Raw genomic sequence first — 21,940 nt, 5'->3', positions numbered from 1 at the left:
TGTACCCATGGTTTTGTGTGCATTATACATGGGATTATTATGCCCATTATTATGCCCATGAATGATGCACATCCTTATTTTTTCTGTAAAAATTTATACATGGCAAAATACAGTAGATAGGGAGAAAAATTACTAGAACATTCACTTTTGTTAGCACTAGTCCTAATATTCTGTTGTATAGTGAATTATATAGTGTTAAAAGTAAATTGTTTAAAATATATGATGAAATATGACCCTATAACTTCCTATTTAACACTTTTTTCTATATTGGACTTAGATTTCTGACATCCAAACTTGGATCCTTGAAACCCAAAAGTGTTTTCTTTTAATAAATTTAAAAAAATCCTTGTGATTCACAGTTTGCATACTACTCCTTTTATTGTACTTTATATATTGTTTACAATAAAGAATTTCCTTTGGTATAAAAACAAAGTATACACCATGCAATTGCAGAGATCGCGTGCCTACAATCCCAGTCACTTGCTGAGAACAGATGAAAGATGGAACAAAAGGACTGCGGAGTCCCTTTAATCGCATTTGAGATACTACAATACACTCACCCTAGGTGTCCCCGAAATGATTCCAAAGATTCCTCACCAGTCATTTCATTCACTCATTCCTTTTATGTCTATGATATGATATGATATGATATGTCTATATCATCCTAATTCCTTTATACTACTGTTATTTCTACACTTTCATGTAGAAATAACATGAAATTTTATTAACATGAAATAACAAATTATTTCATAATTCTGAAATGGTTTTCACACTTGTATGTAGTATTTTATTTTAAAATAGAAGTCATATGTTTTAGCTATCAATTCCAGCTTGCAGCTCTACGTAACTTAAAAATTTAAGTTGCAGCACACTTATATTTTCCACCCCAGTACTCAAGAGAAATCGTTTTCTTGATAGCCACACTATAGACAGAGTTGGGAAGTAGTGTGTGGTTTACAGAAACAATTTCTGCAGGTACTCCCTATGTGACATAGCAGAACTATACTAAAGAAAACTAGTAATAAAAATAAATTATCTAAATTGCAACATGTATTATACCAAAGACAGTACTATTTATTAATAAACAGAGCTATGTGCACATAAGAACATTTTATACTTTTTATTAGAACAGTGAAAAACTTTAAAGTTAGGCCTAAAATAGCTAATTTTATTTAAATATACAAGTGTAATGATGGTCTAATGGGTATAGGAATATTTTTCTTCACAAGGCCTGTTCTAATTAATCGTGTCAAAAGACTAAAATCAAGGTGTAATGTAAAGAGACAACTTAATAGAATGCAAGCTGTAAAATTCTAAATAATCTGATTAATTTACCTGAACAAAATTTAGAAATATATATAATCAAAGTCCCAGTAACTAATGGTACTTAAACAATTTGCTTATGAGATTATGATGTTACTTTTTATGTTACATAGATTACATATCCAACTACACATACCTATTTACATATGACATCCGAGATAAATAAAGAAATGGTCTTAAAGGTTTGGTAATCAATAAAAATACCTTTTGAGGTTTTACTACTGCCTTACCACAAACAGAATCTAAACTAGACAATGATAAACTAATTTAGTATACTTTTTTTCTGTGACTCAGTTAAATTACTGTTTGAAAACAGGATGGGAATTTACAATTCATTGACTCTTTTTCTGTAGGGTCTTTACAACTGATTGAGGAAAGTACACCCAGACTCCCGTTTTAAAAATTTGCTTAGTAGTTTTCAAAAAACTGAATTACGATTTAAGTAACTTGTGATAATTCACAACTTCTCATTCCTTAAAAAACTTTCCCCATTCGAATTAGAGAACCTGTCCTCACAACAGCACAAAATATAGTGTCATTAAGCAAGTTTAAATTGTATCACATTTTTAAATGATGTAGGTCTCACAATATTCTATAAATGGTTAATTCTTTTCTCTCTGTTTTTAAAGAATTCGAAGTATTACATCCATACTATATACTAATAAAGTTTGGTTCAATTGCCAGAAGGCTGACCTTGTTTAAACTTACAGTGCTCATCATTCTCTACTACTTTCATACAAGATATCTCATCACCAATAAATTAACCTCTTTCAAGTCATCTTTGTACTTTTAATCTAAACGCGCTCTGAATTTACGAATTTTCAAGATTATCTGAAAGTTTGGGGGTCAGTGAAGTGGATAAAGAGAAAGTTTAAGTAGTTTAAATTCTACTTGTATTCTCACATGAAAACCACAAACTGAAATCAAATGTCGTCACCCCAATTTCCTTTTCAGCCTACGGCAGTAGCTATGGATGGCATTGTTCTTCTCCACCCCCTTAAAAAGTCCTTAAGCTTTGAACTTCCTCTTCTCTGCCAGACAGCAGCCTTTTACTGCGGGTAACTGTCCCAGGGGCTGGGGAGGAGGGTGAAGCATAAACAAGAGCCCCTCCTTAGCCTGCTTGTAAAGCGTTGACCACAAACCTTGCAGCCTCCCTGTCTTTGCTCACGCGGCTCCCTCAGTCGAGAACGCGCCCTTAAAGAATGGCACCAGAATCCTGAAAAGATACAACTGGAACGCTGTCTGCTCGATTTACTTCCCTTCGGGTACAGGATAACCAAAAATAAACCAGCGCTGCAAATTCGAGACTCCCTCCCTTGCCCTCTAAACTGTCTTGGTAAACTCGTTTTCTCTCAAGAAACTCACACATTTATTAATTTAAAACGAACATTTTCATAAGTGAAACAAAGTTTTCATTTCTACCCATATTTTAAAGCAGAGATATTCTAAAAATCCTCTTTTCCCTTCTTTCCAACAAAGGAAAAAGAACAAAACTCGACTTCTCCATAAACTAGAAAGTACAGTAAAAATTATCCACTTTCGTGAAGGAACATTTTTCTCTCAAATTCTGTTAAACTACCACTCGTGACTTTTAAAGGCACTCACTCATTCTGTACAACTGTCAGCACAACAGGATCACCACTTAGCACTTGATGAAATTAAACTAAAAAAGCAGAGTTCTCCCTGAAGTCTGAGGTTCCTCATTCCTAGTTTAAAACAGAAAACCACCATTTCAACATAAATCAATTTTCAATACAAGGACTCCTCACCTCCCTTTGTGTAGATTATTACTTCCCTAATCCCCAAACCCTGTTGCTGGGTATCTCTAGGTTTCCGGCTAGTATAATGACATCAAATTACAGAGCATGGCTTTGATTTTGCACGCAAGCCACTTTTTACGAGGTTGACAATTTGCCAGATCAGGAGATTTTAAAGACAGAATGTCCCAAAACAGAACTGAGTCCCCGAAACTGACGAGCTCCTTTCTCCCAAGTCCGGGACTGGCCCGCTGCGCCAGGAACACTCACCCGAGGCCATGGCTCCGCTCCGCTCAGCGCGTCCGGACCGGAGGCTGCTGCAGCCAGCCAGCCCGCCAGGCAGTCTTCTGCGGCAGGACCCCTGGGTCCCTCAGACCACCCCCGGGGGCCACCTCCTCCTTCTTGCCCTCCTCTGCCTTGCAGCTCACACCTTTCCACCCTCTTAGTTCTCGCGTTCCAAATCTCCCAACGTCGTCAGCCCGGAGTACTGAAACCAGGGGAAGGGGGCGGAGCGCCACAAGAGCCGAGTGCGGACCCCACCAGCGCACTTCGGTTCGGGGATTTCCTACGACTGACGTCGTGCCTTGCTACCGCCTTCTCTGGGGGCGCAGAGACCCGGTGTCCTCTTAGTGCGCGCGCATCTGCTTTTGGCCCACGCTCCACCCCTCCAGTGCCCCGCCCACGCTACCACCCCCAGAGCTGCAGTGGGCTCCGTAGCAGGTCTCAGTAGGTGGTGCAGGGCATCTTCTGGATCTCTGGGAACACTGGGAGCCAGCAGGTGACGTTCCTGAGCGTGCGAAAGATTTCTCCTGAGAAATCCCCCTCCTCCAGGTTGTTCTTCGCAGCACGGCTTAAAGTTCAGGAGTGAGTAGGAGGGTGCTGTGGCGTCGAGAGGGTTGGCCGCCCGACAGCCCTTGGGGGGCGGGGCTGGTGGCAAAGTGGGGCCGGCCCTCCCAGTCCCGTGGATAGTAAAGCCCGGGGTTTTCGTTGGGTGGTTCCCCTCTCTTCCGGATTTTGCATATGCAAATATCCGCCCTCACACCGTCGTAGGCGGAGCACGGCTTGGGTCACAGTGCGCTGAGTAGGGGAAGTGCGGCAGCGGCTGACGCCGGTATTCATTTATAATTCATGTATTTGCATATGGGGACCCCTGCAGTCATATTTTTCCTCTTTATATCTAAATTGTGAAGGCTCAGTTAACTTTACTACTTAGTAAAGCTTATAAAACTCTCGAGGTCCATCCACACTGTGAGCTAGTGTGCTCGAGATTAGTGGGGTATACCCTATCTTGGCATTTGACTGAGGTATCGATGAGGAAAGGGTGAATGGGAAAGAACATGTAGTGTGTTGAAGGAATCTAGTATACCTTTGTTTCCTTCGTGTGGTAAGAACCTTGTATGTGTGAATTCATTTACCATATTTATAACGTATTGTTATCATTTTATAGATGAGGTAATCGGGGTTTAGAGAAGTTAAGTGATAGAGAAGTTAAGAAGGTAAGTTACTACTTCAGAATGCTGGTAAAAAGAAAAGTACAGTTTAAACACAGGGTTGTGTGATTCCAAAGTTCCATGCTCTTTCTACTGTCCCTTGCTTTCTAAAATAAGGAGGGGGAATGGGGAATAGCCTGCCATGCTAGTGCTGAAACTGGGGGATCCAGTTAGTGGGGCTGGGGGGAGTAAGATCTACTAGCATCAAAACATTCTTTCCATAAAATGTAGAGAAGTAGAAAAGAATGAAACTATTGAATAAGTATTAAACCATACCATAATGTAGTAGAGGGAATGCCAGGACAAGAAATCTCACTTGGTGAGGAGGATGGATTTTTTAAAAAATTTCACACAGAAAGCTATTGAGAGTTTAAGTGTTTCATTGACTTACTGTATTTTGAGATATTTACTCTGGTTGATGTGTTAAACTCTTAGCATACATCCCAGGTAAGGGTGAAGGCAAAGCAATTAGATTGTTGGAGTAAGTAGTCTGAGAAGGAAAAGTGGTTTCGACTGGCATTTTTGCAGAGGAGGTGGTGAAAAGGAGTCAGATACAGTAAGATATTTTGGTGACAGAGCCAGAAATACTTGGCAGTAGATTGGATGTGGGTGGGAAAGGGGGGAAAACAAGGAATTGGAAACTCGCATAAATTTGGTATGAGCAAACCAGGTAAAAAGGAAGAGAAAGATGAAAAGGTTTGAGAGGGAAAATCAGGAGTTGTGTTGTTATATTACACATGCCTGTTAGATATCCCAGGAGACAGTCAAATGTGCAGAACTAAAGCAAATGGGAGGGGACTGGGCTAGAAATAAAGATTTGGGAGTTAGCAGCATTCCTCTTCAAGAATGCAGAGAGAGACACAAAATTTAAAAAGAGCCCTAGGATACTCCATCTCTTATGGAACTGGTAGAGAAAAAGGAGCTGCAAATGAAGTGGAAGGAAAACCAATAGACTGTGGTGTCCAAGAGAATGTTTCAAAAAGAATAGATGGAAGTGGTCAGCTGTATTAAATGATGCTGAGAAATTGAAAAAGATGAGAATGAAGAAATGACATTGGATTTGGCAAGATGAAGGTTATTAATGACCTTAATAAGAGAGGCATGTCAGCCCTGGCTGGTGTAGCTCAGTGGATTGAGCATGGGCGTGTGAAGCAAGGGGTCACTGGTTCGATTTCCACTCAGGGCACACATCTGGGTTGCAGGCCAGGTCCCCAGTAGGGGACATATGAGAGAGAGGCAACCACACATTGATGTTTCTCTCCTACTCTTTCTCTTTCCCCTCCCCTCTCTCTAAAAATAAACAGGTAAATAAATAAAATATTTTTAAAAAAGAGAGGCACGTTAGTGGAATGGTGGGGAGGAAGCTGAAATGAAGGAGGCTGAGATGAGAAAGATGGAAACCATGAGTTTTGACAACTCTTCAAAGAATGTTAAAGGAAACAAATGGGGCAATAGCTTGAGGGGGATGTGGAGTTAGTTATATTAGGCTAAGGGCTATCACTGACAACTGCAATGTCAACAGGTTAACATAATTAAAGTTTATTTATCAGTTGAGTTGCAGTCCAGTATGAGTTCAGTGTCTTTCTTCCAAGAATAACCCAAGGAGCCAGGTTCCTACAATTTTGCGGCACCAACATGTAGCCATCAAAGTCACTTTGGAAAAGGAAAGTGAGTAGAGAATCACGAATGGGAGATTTTTGTGGTCTAGGCCTGAGAGTGGAATACTTTACTTCTGGTCAGAATCTACTTTCCTTCTGGCCTCCACAAGGGGGCTGAAAAATGTAACTTGAGAAATGTAATTTAGCTGTGTGGCAAGGAAAAAGAGAAAAAAATGTATATCAGTGAGCATTAGCAGTCTCAGGCACTGGTGGTGTTTATAGAAGGTGCTATTAAGGCATATTTGTATAAAAATGAGACTTACCCAATTGTAAATGGATGATGATAGAGAGGAAAGGGGTAATGTGTGAGAAAGGGAGAAAGGACGAAATCTAGAGCACAGGTTATGAGGCTGGCTGTAGATTGGAATGGGGACACCTCTATGTTATAAGAAGGAGGACAGCAGTTGCAGAGAACCTGGTAGACCTGATGGTATGAAAATGAGGTAGTCAGTCAAATTACCCCCCCTTTTTTATAGTGAAGTATGATGTAAAGTTTAACTGAGAGTGGAGGGCAGCAAGGGGCCAGAAGGTTTGAGGAAGAAGAGAAACTGAAAACGAGGTCTGGGAGAGTGGCACTTTGTAAGGTATATCTGGCTGTACTGAATATCCATTTGAAATTTGTGGTCACTAATGTTAAATCAGTAAACAGTATTTCTTATATGGTTTTTAACCCAGGGGATATTAGTGGGTAGTTTTATGAAAAAGAAGACAAAGAAGTAGGACATTTTAAATCTGAATGGGAATATGAGGGAGAGATGCATAATACCTCTCAACCTACACACACTCCTTGAGTAATCTCATCCAGTCTCAGGATTTTTCCATGGTCACATGTTGTGGACCACTCTGCCTGGTTTCAGGAATTGTAACTCTACCCTCTGTGGCTAAGGACCTCTGGAATGTGAGCCGCAGGAGATAAAGCTTGTCTCTGATAGCAAATGCTGCCTCAATTTCCTCTCCCTGCCTCCAAAGCTTGATTGGAAGTCAATGATGGGTAAGACCCCTATTGACCTAACCAGACTCCATCACGTGTAAGGCCATCATGGAAGGACTGGGGGGCTGCAACAAAAAGCAGTGGACTTCACCTGCCCCCCCTCCCCCACTTTGACAAAGCCTGAGTCCCCATATCCCCTGGCAGAAGTGCTTCCTGGCTCTAATCCCCTTAAGCCTGAACACCTGATGGGGAGGGGTACAGCTCCTTTCCTTGCTAGAGCGTGTCCTGGGGAAAAATCTGGGCAGCACAAAGACTTCCTGATAAACCTGTGAAATCTCTGCTAAGACTGCTTTCATTCATGTTAAGGGTTCAAGCAGGAAACCCTAAAACTCCTCCTGACAGACTGACTCGGGACTAAGCCCTCAGATCTCTTTGAAATGTTATCTACTGTTTGATACTTGTCACCCTGTATTCCTGTGTATTACAACCCAATAAAAGCCCCTGGAGGAAGGAGCTTGAGGCATTGTCCCCTGAGAAATTGGCCACTGCTCCTCCCCAAGCAGATCACATCATGTCTCTGTCATGTTTACTCTCATCTGTGGCACATGGAGGGACATGCGGGGAAAGTTGCCCCCACAGTCACAGGACCATATATTCAGCCTACACCTTTCCCTGGGCTTCAGACCTACATATCCAGTTATCTGTTAGACACCTCCCTGGGGAAACTCATAGGCAACTCAACCTACTCAACGTCTCTCCCAAGTTTACTCTTACTCCCATACTCCTTATACCACTATCTACCCATAAATAGGTTAGAAAATTAGGAGTCATCTTTGACTCTCACTCTCAGCACCCCCACCAACCCTACAACATCCAATCACCAAATCCTACTGGTTTTACCAATCAAATATGAATCCCTTTCTTTCCCATCTTGATTACCATTGTCCTTGTTCAAATCATCATCATATTTCACCTTAACTACTGCAATGGTCTCCTATTCTGCCTGTTTACATTTTTGTCCTCTTTGAAAGCCATTCAAACCTACTCAGACCCTTTGCTGATTGAGTCCTCTGTGTGAATGCACATCAGACCATACCAGTCTTGTGCTTTAAAACCAGCCATCAGCCTTAGGAAGCCTGTTGGACATGGCCAACAACTTCCTCTATAGTCTGGCCTCTGCCTCTTTCTTCAGCCTCATCTTCTGCACTCCATGCCTTGCACTTTACACCTCATTAAACTGCTTCATAGCTTTTTATATACCAGAAGCCATGCTGTTTCTTGCCTCTTTGCCCTTGTGCATGCTTTCCACTCTGCCTAGAATGCTTCTCCCCAGAGATATGTTGCTTAAGGATTGAAAGACTTGGTATTGCTAAAATATTAGTTCTCTGTAAATTAATCTGTAGATTTAATGAATCCCAGTTGAAACCCCAGTATATTTTTTTGTTGGAATTGACAAGGTGGTTCTTAAATGTATATAGAAGTGCTAAGGAGATCTTCAGAGTTCTGGCCAAGATGGAGGCACAGGTAGAAACCCTTCAGTTCCTCCCACAACCAGAAGGAGGATAATGACCAATCTAAAATCAATAAGCAATCAGAAACACCAGAAAATCAAACTGCGCGGAACTCTGACAACCAAGGAATTAAAGAAAAGAACAACCAGACTGGTAAGCTGGACTGCCCAGGCCGACTCAGAAAAACTGTGGCAAGGTGGCTGAGGGGCAGGGCTGACTGCTGAGCTCAGCAGAGCTGCAGGGGAGGGACTGACTTAAGGGGAAAACTGAGACTCAGAGCTGACACTGGGGTTGCCATAGTGGGAGATACTTCCAATGTAACTGTTAGAAAGTGCACTGGAGATGAGCTGGCGGGCTACATTGTTCCCTCTCTGGCTCCTCCCCCACAGGCAGCGCAGCAAAGAGGGTTGCTCTTCCTGGTGAATACCTATGGACCCGCCCCTTACAACTTATCAGGTGCACCAAGACAAAGAGATATGGCCCAAATGAAAGAACAGAGCATAACCTCAGAACTAAGCGATGAGGAGATTACCACTCTATCTGATGGGGAATTTAAAGCTCTGGTAATCAAATGCTCACAGATCTGATTGATCTTGGTTGAAAAATGAAAGCACAAATGAAAGATACCCAAAGTGAAATAAAGCAAAATATTTAGGGAACCAGCAGTGACAAGAAAGAAACCAGGAGTCAAAGCAACAATTTGGAACAAAAGGAAGAAATAAACATCCAACTGGATCAGAACAAAGAAACAAGAGTCAAAAAAAATAAAGAGAGGCTGAGGACTTTCTGGGAAAACCTGAAATGTTCCAATATCTAAATTATAGGGGTGCCAGAAGGAGAAGAGCAACAGCAAGAGCAAGAAATTGAAGATTTATTTGAACAAATAATGAAGGAAAACTTCCCCAATCTGATGAAGGAAATAGACTTCCAGGAAGTCCAAGAAGCTCAGAAAGTCCCAAAAAAGTTGGCCCCAGAGAAGAACACACCAAGGTACATCATAATTACATTAGCCAAGATTAAAATGAAGGAGAGAATCCTAGAAGCAGCAAGAGATAAGGAGACAGTTGCCAACAAAGGAGTCCCCATCAGACTGTCAGCTGATTTCTCAAAAGAGCCCTTACAGGCAAGAAGGGGCTGGAAAGAAGTATTCCAAGTCATGAAATCCAAAGACCTGCATCCAAGATTGCTCTATCCAGCAAAGCTTTCATTCAGAATGGAAGGGCAGATAAAGTGCTTCCTAGGTAAGGTTAAGTTCAAGGAGTTCATCATGACCAAGCCCTTATTATATGAAATGTTAAAGGGACTTATATAAGAAAAAAAGGATTGAAATTATGAACAATAAAATGACAACAAACTCACAACTATTAACAAATGAACCTAAAGGAAAAGAAAAACAATGAAAACAAAAACTAAGCGGACAACCAGAACAGGAATAGAATCAGAGAAATGGACATCATACAGAGAGAGTTCAGTGGGGAGAAGGAATGGGGGGGAAAAGGTACAGGGAAGGAGAAGCATAATTAGTAGGCATAAAATGGGGAAAGATAGAAAATGGTATAGGAACAGAGGACTCAAACAACTTATATGTACAACCCATGAACATGAACTAAGTTGTGGGGGAATGCTGGAGGGTTGAGGGGGCAGGGTGGAGGGGGGATAGAGGGGGGAATTTGGGAAAACTGTAATAGTATAATAGATAAAAAATACTTAAAAAAAATAAAGTGCACGATTCAGCCCCGGCTGGTGTAGCTCAGTGGACTGAGTGCCGGCCTGTGAACCAAAGGGTCCCTGGTTTGATACCTGGTCAGGGCTCATGCCTGGGTTGCAGGCCAATTGATGTATCTCTCACACACTGATGTTTCTCTCTCTTTCTCTTTCCTTTCCCCTGAATGAATGAATGAATGAATGAATAAAGTATTTTAAAAAATGCTAAGGTCCTAGAATAGCCAAACCAATATTAGAGAATAAAGCTGGAGAATGTACATTACCAGATATCCAAATTATTTGAAAAATACAGAAATTATGGTAGTGTGATATTGGCACAAATTTAGACAAATAGAACAAGGGGCTGAATGAGAAACCCCAGCATCAGACCATTGTTCATAGCAGTCATTTGTTTATAACAGTCTGCACTTCAGTTCTCTGGGGGAAAAGAAAGTCTTTTCATTAGTGGGTACTGGGACAAATTTGTCATTTATATGGAAAAGAATGAAACTTGACTTGAACCCTATACCACACCCAAAATATTATTTAAAATAGACCATAGACATAAATGTTAAAAGTAAAATAATAAGACTTCTAGGAGAAAGCAAAACTTCATAAACTTGGGATAGCCAAAGACTTCTTGAACATTACATAAACAACAAAAACAAAAGATAGATAAGTTAGACTTAATTAAAATTAACTCAAAAATGCCACTAAGAAAATGAAAAGGTAAGCCACATACTGAAAGAAGATACTCATAATACATCTGATCAAGAAGCCAGTGGCATCCATGAAGCTATTCTGTTCAGATCTCAGTTCTAGAGAGGATCTACCTCAGCTTTTTGGGTTTTGTTTTTTTTGAAAGATTTTATTTACTTATTTTTAGAGTGAAGGGGAGGGAGAGACACATCAATGTGAGAAAGAAACATTGATCAGTTGCATCTCCTCTGCACCCCAACCTGGGAATGGACTGGTAACCCAGGTATGTGCCCTGACTGGGAATCGAACTGGCAAACTTTTGCTTTGTGGGATGATGCCCAACCAATCGAGCCACAACAAGTCAGGGCTGCCTTAGCTTTTAAGCCAAAGCCACATGATGCTTTGCAAGCACCTAGCCAATTACGAGCACAATGGTAGTACAAGGGCTTGCTGTCTCTGGTCAGTGCAGGACTTTTCTGTGGGCAGTATTTGTGTCAGAGCTCCCTACTGGACTGGCTGAGACTCTCTCAGAGATGCATCCTATCTGATTCTGTTCCTATTCAATTCCCTTCTTTCCCCCTTTCTTTTCACACCTGTCAGACCTGCATCTGAAGACTTCCCCTTCTTTTTCTTTTTTATTTTTCATAGGTGTTATTCCCCAATAAATCTCTTGCATTGCTCATTGCATATTAGCGTCTGCTTCCCAGAGGACCCTATTGCTACTCATATCCATTCCACAAATCAGTAGGAATTCAAGATAGATATTCCAATGTTTTAGGTGAGTGAAAGACTCCAACAACCGCTTTACAGAGGAGGACAGCCAGATGACTAATAAGCATATAAAATGATGCTGAGCATCGCTAGTTATCAGGGAAATGCATATAAAAACCACAGTGAAATATTGCTACACCTTCATCAGAATGGCTGTAGTTAAAAGGACCATTCCAAGTGTTGGTGAGGTTGTGGAACCGATTTTTTGTGGGAGTATGAATGGTTACAACAACCTTGGAAAACTGGCAGTATCAACTAAGCCTAAAATATAAATATCCTATGATCCAGCAGTACAGATGCTCCTCCACTTACAATGGGTTTATGTCCCAATAAGTCCATTTTAATTTGAAAATGCATTTAATACATCTAACCTTGCAGTCCAGCTTGAGTGCCGTGCACACCACACGGCAGTGAGGAGGTAGGTGTCCTCCACCATTCCACCTTCTGCTGTCTTCTCTGGGCTGTGCTGCTGGAGCCAGGGTGCACCTTCAGGCTACGCAGTGCCTCTGAGCTCCTGGCTGCTTCCACAAACCCCACCCCCATGCCTGCCGTGGGCACACACCCATGACGAGTGAAGATGAGAGGTCCTTCAACCAGACCCTGCCTGAGTGGAGGCTCTTCATCTAGAATGCAACCACCAGAAGAGTTCCCGGGACTCACTGCAAAGAGCTTGATGAGGTTTGATCTTGCTCTTCTACCTAGTCTTTTATGGGCTCCTTGCTGCACTCTTCATACTCATATTGTGGGCTATGCTTCAGTCTCTAAATGAGGAAGTTCCAAAATATGACCAGATTTCCAGTCTCGGACTTATCATTTTCCAATATCAGTGTCAGGACTTATCATTTTTCCAATATCAGTGTCATTATTGGAATATTCATTCAGCGTGCCTGATCCAGAGTCCAGTCAGTAAAAGGTACTTTGAAGACCTTAATAGATTTCAAAAGCATGTGCTTTAGAAAAACAGAAGAATCTCACAATCTGTCCCGATGGAGTACTCTTTTGAACAGAAGCATCCAGTTTTTGTTGCATGTTAGTTTCCTCTTACCTTACCTCAAGCATGCAGTGGTGTGGATGATCCTGTCTTTGGCTACTCCAGTGGACACTCTTGTATTCTTGTGAAAATGAACAGTATAATAGGATTGAAGCCTCAACGAGAACCAAGGATAGAATACTCTAGTATCCCTAAGGGTGAACAACTCTACACTATCAGCACAACAACTCTATCAGCTTATCAGCTTATCCTCCCAAGGGAAATACACACTTAAGATATTTTCCATATTATCAGAAAAACCACCAGTGAACTCTTTACAGCCAATAGTTGGTTCAGCTTTGTGCTAGCAGTAACAGTGACGTGTAAGACTGTTGGATTACCCAGCCTGAAAAACTATGATGGTGACATGTTTTTAGGATGAGTTGTATTCAAACTCACGATGCATGTGTAGTAGGAGTTAGAATATGTCCACAGGGTAAATGTTGTGTTGTCTGTCTCCATTTGGTATCAGCTGCACCTGACATTCTAGAATTATGAGACCACCTGAGAGAAAGGTGGGGTGGTACATGACACCAGGGTAACATTATAATATGCATCCAGATCATAGTGCTCAATATCCTCTGAGGTAACTGCCCATTGCCTCTGCTGCATTTTGGAACCATTTTACAGTCGCCAAATGGGGACTGTGAATGGCTGATTCTGAACATGGGGGTTTTGTCCTATTTTTATGTATTTTAATTGCCAAGTGTCTAAAGCTTAATGGGTGTGCTATATAAATATTTTATAGATTTAATACTGATTAACTGTCATATTTTGATACCAGCTAGGTTTTAGGGATAAAATGATACCTGACTAACATGAAGTGACTTTACAGCTGCAAAAAAAATGTGGTGTGTGGAGAAGTTCTGTATGTGAAGAGGAAAAAGAAAATAAAAGTTGATTTGAAAGGTTGTCTTGGGTTTTTTGTAAAGTTATCTTTTATATGCTGAATTATTGTGTGGATCTTTTTTATTATGAACACAAACTATTTATTGTAAAACATGGAAAAGTAGTGATGGGACTAAATCTCTTATAAAAATGTATTTTTTTAAAGATTTTATTTATTTATCTTTAGAGGGGAAGGGGAGGAGAGAGGGAGAGAAATATCAATGTGTGGTTGCCTCCTGTGTGTCCCCCGCTGGGAACTGGCCTGCAACCCAGGCATGCGCCCTGACAGGGAATCAAACTGCAATCCCTTGGTTCCCAGGCCTGCACTCAATCCACTGAGCTACACCAACCAGGGCAAAAAAAAGTATTTTTTAAAAAGTATTTTAGACCATAGATTAAACAGCAGTTCTAGGTTACCCAGTATGAATAGGCACCTAATTTTTTTAGTGAAATTAAATTCCTAAGATTTAAATTTTATAATAGTTTGTGAAATATCTTGTTACTGCTTTTATTTAGCAGACTGTGGACTCTATTAAAAAATATAAATTGTGAACTATAAAAAAATCTAACCCGCTGAACATCATAGTGACCGAATATACCTTGAGTGTTGTTGTCAGAGCACTCAGGTGGGCACAGGTGGGCAAAGCTATCTCACCACCACTGCCCAGCATCACAAAAGAATATCATACTGCATATTGCCAGCCCAGGCAAAGATCAGAATTCAGAGAACAGTTTCTGCCACATTTACCTTGCTTTTTCACCATTTTAATGCTGAAAAATCAGAAGTTGAATCATCATAAGCCAGGGACTGCCTGTACCATCCTTAGGTATACATACCAAACAGAAATACATTCTTGTATCCACCAAGAGATAGACAAGTGTGTTTAAGGCCCCTTTATTCATATCACTCAACAGTAAGAAAACAACTCAGTTGTTCATCAACAGCAGAATAGGTAAATAAACTGTGGTAAGTTCATACTAGATTTCTCCCCAATTATTAAAAAGAATGTACTATTGCCACATAACAATATGGATAAATTTTATAAGCATATGTGGGAAAGCCATACACAAAAGAGTATATACTATATGAATCAATTTATAGCAAGTTAAAAAAACAGATAAAACTAATTGTGATGGAGGGTAGAAGGTTGTGTAACTTTGGGGGTGGATATTGATGAGAAGTGGCCCAAAGGAGACTTCTCAGTTGCTAGAAACATTTATATCTTGATCTGGGTTGAGGGTGGGTGACAGAAGACTTTCTCCTTGACCAAACTCTACTCAGGCTCCTCTGAGCCGCCTCTCAACTAGGCCTCAACCTTGGCCTATACCACCTGCAGATTTAGCATGTATTATTTTGCCCTCCACACTAACAGACTAGAATAAATACTAGCTAAAGTTCCTCACAGCTAAAGGCCACATCCCTAAGATGACAACTTTAGCTCCCTTAGATTGTTGCTTGGGAAAGCTCCAGGCTGCCAAAAGAATTTACTGTTTATTCCAGCCAACACCTAAAGGCAAGACCCCTGTCTCCCAGTCTCTGTGGGAGGCTAGGAGCCGAACTTCAAGAAATGCCAGTTAACAAATGCAGGTAGCCTAATGACATTAACTGAGGGCCCCTTTCTACTTTTTATAAATTCTTTTCTCTGGCTGCTCATTCCCTGTTCTCTCCTCCCTTGAAAACTCTGGCTCACCCCTGCACAAATTGAAGTTGTGTTTAGTTCACACTATGCTCTCCCCTATTTCAATAGTTACTGAGTAGAGCCTGTCTCTACTACTTTAATGTCCAACTTTATTTTTGACATGTGTTACATATATTGCATATTTAAAAATTGAACTATACTGGTGTATAAAGACTTGTACATTTTATATATGTTGTAACTCAATTTTTAAAAATGTTTGAAAAGAGCCCTGGCCAGCTGGCTCAGTTGATTGGAGTGTCCCGTGCACCAAAAAGTTGCGGGCACATACCTAGGTTGCAGGTTGGATCCCTGGTTGAGTTACAAACAAGAAGCAACCAATTGGTGTTTCTCTTACATGTCAATGTTTCTCTCCCCCTCTCTCTTAAATCAGTATACGTATCCTTGGGTGAGGATATAGATAGATAGATAGATAGATAGATAGATAGATAGATAGATAGATAGATAGATATACTTGAAAAGACCTTTATTAACTTTCTCCCTGAGGACCACACGACCTGCATAGCCTTACTTACCTTGAGACCCTGCTCACCAACTCCCTCCTCTCTACAGCCTAACACACTTCTTCACTTGGTTCATCTCTACTCATCTTTCAAGATTCAACTAACTTAACTAACTTCCTCAACTAAGGAAGGCTTTATAGATGCTCCTAGTCCACAGGTGGCAAACAAGGCCCAGGCTGAAATCTAGCCCTCTACCTTGTTTTATCTGGCCAGGCACCTTGTTTCTACCTGGCAGCAGCACCAAGCTCTCACTTAACTGCTAAGGAGTAGTTAGTTATACAGTCAAAATTACATCTGGCCCTTTGAAGGCAACCACGAGGCTGATGTGGCCCCCAGTGAAAATGAGTTTGACACCCCTGACCTAGCCAAATAGGCTGTTGCTTCTCTGTTGTTGGTTAGCAACTTGCAAAGTTCCCCCCGCCCCGGAGGTGAAATTCAAAACTAGTCCCTGTACACAGAGGGCAAGGAGAGACTTAAGAAAGAGGCAGACCATTCCAGATTGGTAGGTGGCAGGTGTAGTAAGTGAGAGAATTTACAAGGTTTGTTTTGGGCAGCCACAAGACAAGTAGATCTCTGCACCCACCCATCAAGAATACCGAAGCATTCTTTGAGAATAGTTGCAGCACTCAGAGAAGGAAGTGATACTTAAGGAGGGTGGGTACCATCTGGGTAAGTGGAGAGAAAGAAAGAAAACCTGAGTGTGGGAAAGAGTGGGGCAGTTGAAGCAGAAGATGTGTGAGGCAGAAAGTGCTAGATGACTCTTTTTTTTTTTTGCTGTATTAATTATGGCTTGATAAATAGTTGCTCGACTGCACTGTACCTCCCCTCTTCCCTTGAGTAGAGATATGTGCCCACCCATTCCTAGGCACAGACTTTACAGACAACGAGCCTGCTTTTCTTTGCCCATCCTAGAACTAAAAAGGTGTCCCGTGATGCCTGCTCCACTGAGTTTTTGAAGACTGTGTCCTGGAGGTTATGATTGAGAAACAAGACGGAAGAAACCTGTGTGATTGCATGGAGCGTCCTGGAACTCAGGGAATTACACTGCATTTAGTTCTCTTTGGTGTAGCATCGTATTAACTAATGTGAGTATATACTAGAAAAGAACTAAAATCTGGTAGTGGATGGGTGAGGATGCTTGGAGGACTAGTTTAGTTTCATCTCATAGGCAATGGAGAAATACAAAGAGTGCTGTGATGGAGCCGAATGTTTCCAGAAAATCAGATTAGTAGCATAAAAAGCCTTCATTAAGAGATTATTGCAGGGGAACAGATGTGAGCCTGCAACAGACCCAGATATTGAACATGGAAATGAGGAAGAAGGGAAACAAGATATATTATAAAGAGAAATTAAAGGCCTTGGTGACCAACTGGATATAGAGAATTAAGGAGAACCAGGACTTAAAAAAAAGGTCCCAGATAGAGATCTGGGTGAGAAATCTAATTTGGAAAACTGCTGATACAGCAGGAACTGCTGCCAGGAAAACGGAAATACATGGATTAAATTTTAAAAATTCACGAATAGTTTGGGGTGTGACAGCACACGCAGATCGCACCACCATCAGTTTTCCCTGTTCTCCTTCCCATCCAACACCCGTCCCTGTGCCACTGCTTTTAAAGCACATTGAGGGGAAAGGGACAGTCCCTAATGCAAGAACTGTAGCTCTGAGGAAACCTGCCCTACTCACCTATTTTCATTTAAGGAACTGAAACATTAGGTTTGTGAACACCCAGAGAAATGAAATCTTAGTACATGAAAACTCTAAAAAGCAGTCATCAACCATTGATTCTTAAAATGCCTCTTTCTTTTTGATCTTTATGTTTGTTTATTGTGTGAAGCCCTATAGTATGACATATGCTAGTTTTGTGTGTGCAGCACTGCCTGGAAGTATGAGACAGTGCACCAACTTGGTTTCTGTAACAGTAATAGCTGACACTTCACACACATGAGATCCAATAATTACTAGTACAGATTTAGAATGAGCATTTTTTAGAACTGGTAGTAAAGTCATCATAACCTTAAAGTCATATGATGTTTCTGATATGCCTCAACAGAGAATGGTCAGTTTAAAGGAACCCTATAGATCATTTAGTCCACTCTTTCATTTTACATGTGAAGAAATGCAGGCACAGAAAATTTAAGTACTTTGCCCATATTCTTGCAGCTAGTTAGCTGCTGAGCTGGAACTTGAAACTAGATGTCCAAACCCTTAGTTCTCTTTTTCCCCTATACCACATTACTTTTCTAAATATCACCTAAGACGTAAAGCAGTATAAAAATATTTGTTAGCTAACTAACAGCCATAATCAAACTGATAAAAATGCTAGTATTTGGAGTGCTTAGCATTCACAAGCTCTGTGTATTTTGAGGTCTTTTCTTGAAAATCCTCAATTCAACATCTCTGTGGTAAAAGTGAAGATCAATTCTTCAACTTTTTTTTTATTAAAGGCACTGACTATGTCTTATTCATAATTTTCCCCTATAATACTTAATACACTGCCCTGAGTATTGTAGATACTTTGTAAGCACCTAAGGGAATATAAATTGTTATACACTGAATTACTCTGGTATTGATATGAGTGACCATGGTACATGACCATTGGGCAGTCGATCCTACTACTATTGAAAAAAAGCATAAGTTTTAACACCTCCCTCTCTGTCCAAAGAGGTAGAAACTATGCCTGGAGAGACATATAATTATGTTCAGACAAATACCAAAACAATGAATTTAATAGCATAAGAGAAAGCTGAGGCAACCCACTAACAAGTTCTTTAATAATATTCAAAATCCCAAATTTTCTTGCTAAAATTTTTACTTTAAAATCATAACATCAAAAATATACATATAAAGAAAGATTGGAGAAAAGTAGAAAAATGACCTATAATTCTGCCTCACTAATACAAATGTCACCTGTGTGGATGTATAGATGTGTGGATGTGTTCCCTTCTGGAGCTTTTACATATGTGGGTTTGACTTATTTCTTCTGCTACTACTTGATCGTGGTAAAAAAAAATGATGCGGAGCCCTGACTGGTGTGGCTCAGTTGGTTGGGTGTCCTTCCATGAAGGGAAGGGTTGCCAGTTGATCTCTTGGTCAGGGCACGTGCTTACATTGCAGGTCCAGTCCCCAACTGGGGTGGGTGAGAAAGGCAACCAATTGATGTTTTTCTCTTACACAGATGTTTCTCTCCCTCTCATTCTCCCTCCCCCTCCTCTTTAAAAATAAATAAATAAAATCTCCTGAAATATTAATGCAGGAAAAATGAGACTCAATTAAAATGACATCATCCCCAGTCCAGTATAAAAAAATATCCAAGAACATTGGTTTGGAGTATATCCTCACATCACTTTTATCAAATATTTTATATAGCTGCAACCATGAATACTATACATATATAAAGTGTGGTAGCTTTTTTTTTCACTTGGAATTATGCTATTCACATTTTCCCATGTTGCTACGTAGTTTTTATACTAAGCTCTTTAAGGAAGGAAGTTGGCTAGAGAATGGATGTCCTGGGAAACTGGGAACAGTTCCGAGGTTTGTAGGTCTTAATAAAGTTTAACAACAGATAGTGATAACATAATCAATAAAATATAATTTAAAAAATAAACTAAAAAACAGATTGTGTACAACTGTGGTGTGAGAAGGTGGGAACACTGGGGAATTATGAGCAAAAGGTTGTGCTTCCTAAATTACTGCATAAGAAATAAAAGTTTATTTTATTAACAACTGAGACTGAGGGCAAGCACGACTTTTATTTAATAATCCAATTTAAATGTTTCATCTAATATTTACAGAAAGCTATCAAAACCTCTAATGAAGTTTAAAATATATTAAACCTAATATTAGATATTCCAGATGGAACATTTTCATTTTCGTAGTAAATATATGCACATTTATTTTTATTTAGTGTTTATTAAAAGTGATAGACTAATATTACAAATCATAAAATTATACTTTCATATTACTGAGTATATTTAAAAATTTTTTTTGCCTCAGACTTTTGATATGATCTTAGTGACATCACTTCTCTAAGTGGTTATAAGTGAAACTTAAACTTAAGAAATGTTAAATTAGTCAGTGATTAAATACTTGCTACATGCCAAGCACTGTGTTAGGCACTAGCAATACAAAGGTAAAATTATATCCCGGCTTCAAGGACCTTACAGGATCTGCCATTCTAATAAAAGGTAGTTAGTGCTGAAACAGTAAAGAGAGGATAAATGGGTCATTGAATCTTCATTTCTGCTTTGCTGGGCCCAGAAGACCTCCCCTTCTGTTCAATACTATATTGCACTTTGTTATCTAGGCTTCAAAAAGGACTGCTTGTGCTCAAAGTGTCCCAGAATCTGCCATGAATACAGTCTCTTTATCTTTTGGCTCTAACCCCTTTTTCTACCATCATCAGACTGATGACAGCAACAGATGGTCATCTCATGTCCGCTACTTTCGTTGCTTTCACATCTGTCTCTTGAATCCCCTTGCACCTGAACACTTTCATACTTCTGCAGCCACCAAACAAATTTTACATGTTGGAGGAAGTGGACAGTGAAAGTGGCATCTAATTCCATTTTTAGCATTTGAGCTCCAGTGAGAATACCCTGATAATTCATCAGAGAAAGTATCCTCTCAATAATGTGGAAGATGGATTGGGGAAAGTACAAGACAAGAAGCAGTGACTTGTAAGGAAAATAATTGTAATAATGGAGAGGAGAGAAGGTACATGCTTGAATTAAGCCAGTGGCTTTGGGAAATTGATGTTTGCTAGACACAGGTAAAAAGAACTGTCAATTTTTCTGCTTTGAGCAACTATGTTAATTAGGGGTGTCATTCGATGATGTAGAAACTCCAGGGGAGGGGAAGTTAACCCTCTGTAGTAGAGTAAGTCCAAATATTAGAAGACTCCCTGTCTATCATACTCTCTCCCCTTCCTCTTTAATATAGAATGTTGATTTTGTTTAGGTAGTCTATCCTGATACAAATGTTAAGTGTATCTTTAAGTCAATCGTGGTAACTCCATTCTTGAGCCAGAGAATGGTTACGAATGGGTAAGTGTTATGCTTGTGACCAGTGTAACAGGAGGGGAAATTTGCTGGGAAGATCCTGAAATAAATTTTTCCTCATTCATAAGAAGAGACCCTGAGGAATTCATTGGACTTTGTTATATCTGCATGTGACAAGAGAACTATTGAAGCCCTTTTAAAACCATGAGTTAAAAATAAAGCCAACAATGCTAAAGATATTAGCAGGAAAAAAGATTTAGAAGAACTCTTTTGAGTTTTTGATGGAAAACTCAAACTTTGAGTTTTTGAGTTGGAACCATCCCACCTCAAATTCCTTGTTATATGAGATAATAAATATTCTCTTATAGTTTAAGCCAGTTGAATTGAAGTTCCTGTTATTTGCAGCCCAAAACATTTTAAGAGATACAGAACTGTCCCTAAAAGAGAGAATTCTAGCTAGGTTTGTAATCACTTGGAAATAAGATCTTTGGGATTTTATCCTCAGTTGGTCCCACCAATGGCCCAGAGCAGTTCACTATTGAGAAGGTGAACTGACTTTGAGATCTGAGCTTCTGGAAAATGGTCTCTACTAAAATATATTTTTCCTTAAAGTAGATGTTTAATTCTATTAATTTTAAGTTAAGACATAGTATTTCAAATTTCACTTCCTGTATTATAGTTACTCTATGCATACTGTTGCTCAAGACCACTGGCAGATTTAGAAATAGAACACCCTGCCTAGGCCAAAATGAAAGTTTACAACTCTGACAAACCCTTTGATGAGAGTGCAGGAAATAAAAGTCAACCAAGCAGGAAGTAGGCAGAGTAGAACAAAACAGCCGGAAATATTTGGGCCTGGTGCGAGAATTAATCTATTTACAGAACACATAAGTATCAAGCAAAATATTTAGAGCTAAAATCTCTAATTTGTAAACATTGTTTTTAAAAAGATTTTATTTATTTATCTTTTAGAG

The 21,940-nt window shown here is 40.0% G+C and overlaps 1 protein-coding gene and 1 long non-coding RNA gene across 6 annotated transcripts in view; one reads left to right on the top strand and one right to left on the bottom strand.

The window, feature by feature from the left end:
• Window positions 1–3,682, bottom strand: part of REL (REL proto-oncogene, NF-kB subunit) — a 46,590-nt gene extending 42,908 nt beyond the window's left edge. For both annotated transcript variants that reach the window (XM_037163840.2, XM_037163830.2), the window contains exon 1: window positions 3,351–3,682. In XM_037163840.2, the coding sequence (XP_037019735.2) occupies window positions 3,351–3,360 (10 nt within the window). In that variant the 5' untranslated portion in view covers window positions 3,361–3,682. The remainder of the gene's footprint in view (window positions 1–3,350) is intronic.
• A 70-nt stretch (window positions 3,683–3,752) lies between these two features.
• Window positions 3,753–21,940, top strand: part of LOC128627676 (uncharacterized) — an 83,437-nt gene continuing 65,249 nt past the window's right edge. The window contains exons 1-3 of one of the 4 annotated variants that reach the window (XR_008391921.1): window positions 3,753–3,944; window positions 11,261–11,356; window positions 16,875–17,047. This is a non-coding gene — a long non-coding RNA (uncharacterized LOC128627676). The remainder of the gene's footprint in view (window positions 3,945–11,260; window positions 11,357–16,874; window positions 17,048–21,940) is intronic. The other 3 variants (XR_008391923.1, XR_008391920.1, XR_008391922.1) reach the window with 3 other exon arrangements.

The sequence above is a fragment of the Artibeus jamaicensis genome, unplaced genomic scaffold (genome assembly GCF_021234435.1).
Source record: "Artibeus jamaicensis isolate MK-2021 breed Jamaican fruit bat unplaced genomic scaffold, CSHL_Jam_final contig_465, whole genome shotgun sequence".
Lineage (NCBI taxonomy): Eukaryota > Metazoa > Chordata > Mammalia > Chiroptera > Phyllostomidae > Artibeus > Artibeus jamaicensis.
Note: the sequence above shows the minus strand (reverse complement) of the source record. Positions and strands in the feature narration are given on the sequence as shown.